Consider the following 1,797-nt stretch of genomic DNA (forward strand, 5'->3'; position numbering starts at 1 on the left):
ATATCCCAGGGTGATGTTTGGCTTGATTTTGCACATCTTTGTTGTGCTGTATACTTTCAGGCTGAAAAGTACATTTCCTAAGGAAAATACTTAGCACAGTTCTTCAAATAAGTATTTTTTGCTTGTTCTTTTGGTCACTGTTATGCATTTCAATAAATGCATGAGAAATATATAAGCACCCCCACAATTAATAAGGTTTAGGGAAAACTTCAAAGTACATTTATTAAGTCTAATAAACCCACAACACTTTCTCAAATGCCTTAAATCTGGAAGTATTTCAGAATCAACCAGTGGATTTGTTTTCCAACCTGTGAAATCCTTGAAGACCACATCCTTTCAGCACAGTAAGTATCACATACATCAAAGCGTTAATCAACTGAAGAGTAGCAATCAAAAGTGGCCCACAGAGCAAATTTTTCTTTCCAGGTACAGAAATAAATATAATTGCAGTTATTATGAATACGTCTACTTACTATTGTAAAGCCTGAACTTCCTTCCATGCCACAAACTATCAAAGTTAATACACAAAATCCGTCACTTGTTTCACCCGCAGCATGAGAATAAAACAGATTTCTGTATGGCACAGAAGGACACAGTGCGATATAAATAGTTTCATTTTGTGCCAATAAACGAGCGAGGATTTCAAGCCAGTACAACCTGCCTGCACGCACTGGAATCACGTTGCCAAAATCCCACATCAGTGACACCGCGCACTCTCAGCTCGCCGTTAAAACGAGGCAGACCCACGGCTTTCTGGAGCCCACCATCCCCACGCTCGGGGTCCCTCGGGGCAACCTGGTTGTGGGAGGGGGCCGAGTCCGCCTCGATGGCTGCTGCACCTGCCCGTTTCCCCCCTTCCCGCCCCTGCCTGCCCTTCCAGCCGCACCCTCCAGACCGAGGGCAACCCGGGAGCTCGCCACTTGCCTCTCTCCCTGATGCCCACAGGCAGCCCCCGGTGACCTATCGGCGGCCGCAGACCCTCCCTCCGCCAGCCGCCGTGCCCTGCCAGCCGTCGGCTTCTGCTCGCTGCCGCGCAGCTCTACCCCACGCCAGCTCGACGGCGGCGCCCCGGCCCCCGTCGCCAGTTGGAGCCCGCCCCGCCGGCAGCACCGCCCCCCGCCCGCCTCCCGGACGGGGTCTGCCCCTCACCCGGCCCCACAGCCTGGCACGGCCGCGAGTTGGCTGTTGGCCGGTGCAAGAACCGAGTCGAGCCCACCACTTCGCCGTTCCGGTTTTGCACCTCCTATGCACTCCTGCCCCCGAAAGTGCGCGTCCCCTGCCATCCCATTCTGTCCCCGATAAGAGTTCAGACAGGCTTTCCCCGTCTGGGAGAGCATCCCGTACCCAGACGGCATCTGGGATTTGGAAATTGTGTGATACAAAGAGAGGCAGACCTGTAGTTTGAAGTAACTTGGTGCTGACATACCATTCATTGCAGAAATATTTGTTTGGGGGAGCTTGCTGCTACGTTAGACATTATTTGTCCATACACCTGAATGACCTGTTGTAGATGCAGTTTCACATTATCTCAAGTGAAGCTGCACCACAAACCTCCTGTAGTCACCGTATGACCCTTCCATCCACATCTGCACTACCACTACCCATACCAGAGCTCAGCTGCAGGAGCCTTTTTTCTATCCATACAAAACTACCGGCACTTGTTACCTGAAGGCCTCCCTCAGATATCACATGGTTGCAAGGTGCTGTGATGGAGGAATAGTTCTAGCCCTGCTGGTGCAAAAGTTGAATACATTCCTGCTCCTCTTCTGGCACTTATTCTTGTAGGAGAAGGAATAG

At 51.2% G+C, this 1,797-nt stretch overlaps 1 protein-coding gene across 1 annotated transcript; it reads left to right on the forward strand.

Annotated features, from left to right (window-relative positions):
* The first annotated feature begins 826 nt into the window (after positions 1–826).
* LOC128969088 (uncharacterized) lies at positions 827–1,405 on the forward strand. The gene has a single exon (XM_054383776.1). The coding sequence runs from the start codon at positions 827–829 to the stop codon at positions 1,403–1,405; it is 579 nt and encodes a 192-aa protein (XP_054239751.1).
* Positions 1,406–1,797: the final 392 nt, after the last annotated feature.

The sequence above is a fragment of the Indicator indicator genome, chromosome 9, assembly GCF_027791375.1.
Source record: "Indicator indicator isolate 239-I01 chromosome 9, UM_Iind_1.1, whole genome shotgun sequence".
In the NCBI taxonomy this organism is placed as follows: domain Eukaryota; kingdom Metazoa; phylum Chordata; class Aves; order Piciformes; family Indicatoridae; genus Indicator; species Indicator indicator.

Coding starts and splice junctions, on each gene's coding strand:
- LOC128969088 (XM_054383776.1), top strand. CDS start 827: ATGGCTGCTGCACCTGCCCGTTTCCCCCCTTCCCGCCCCTGCCTGCCC.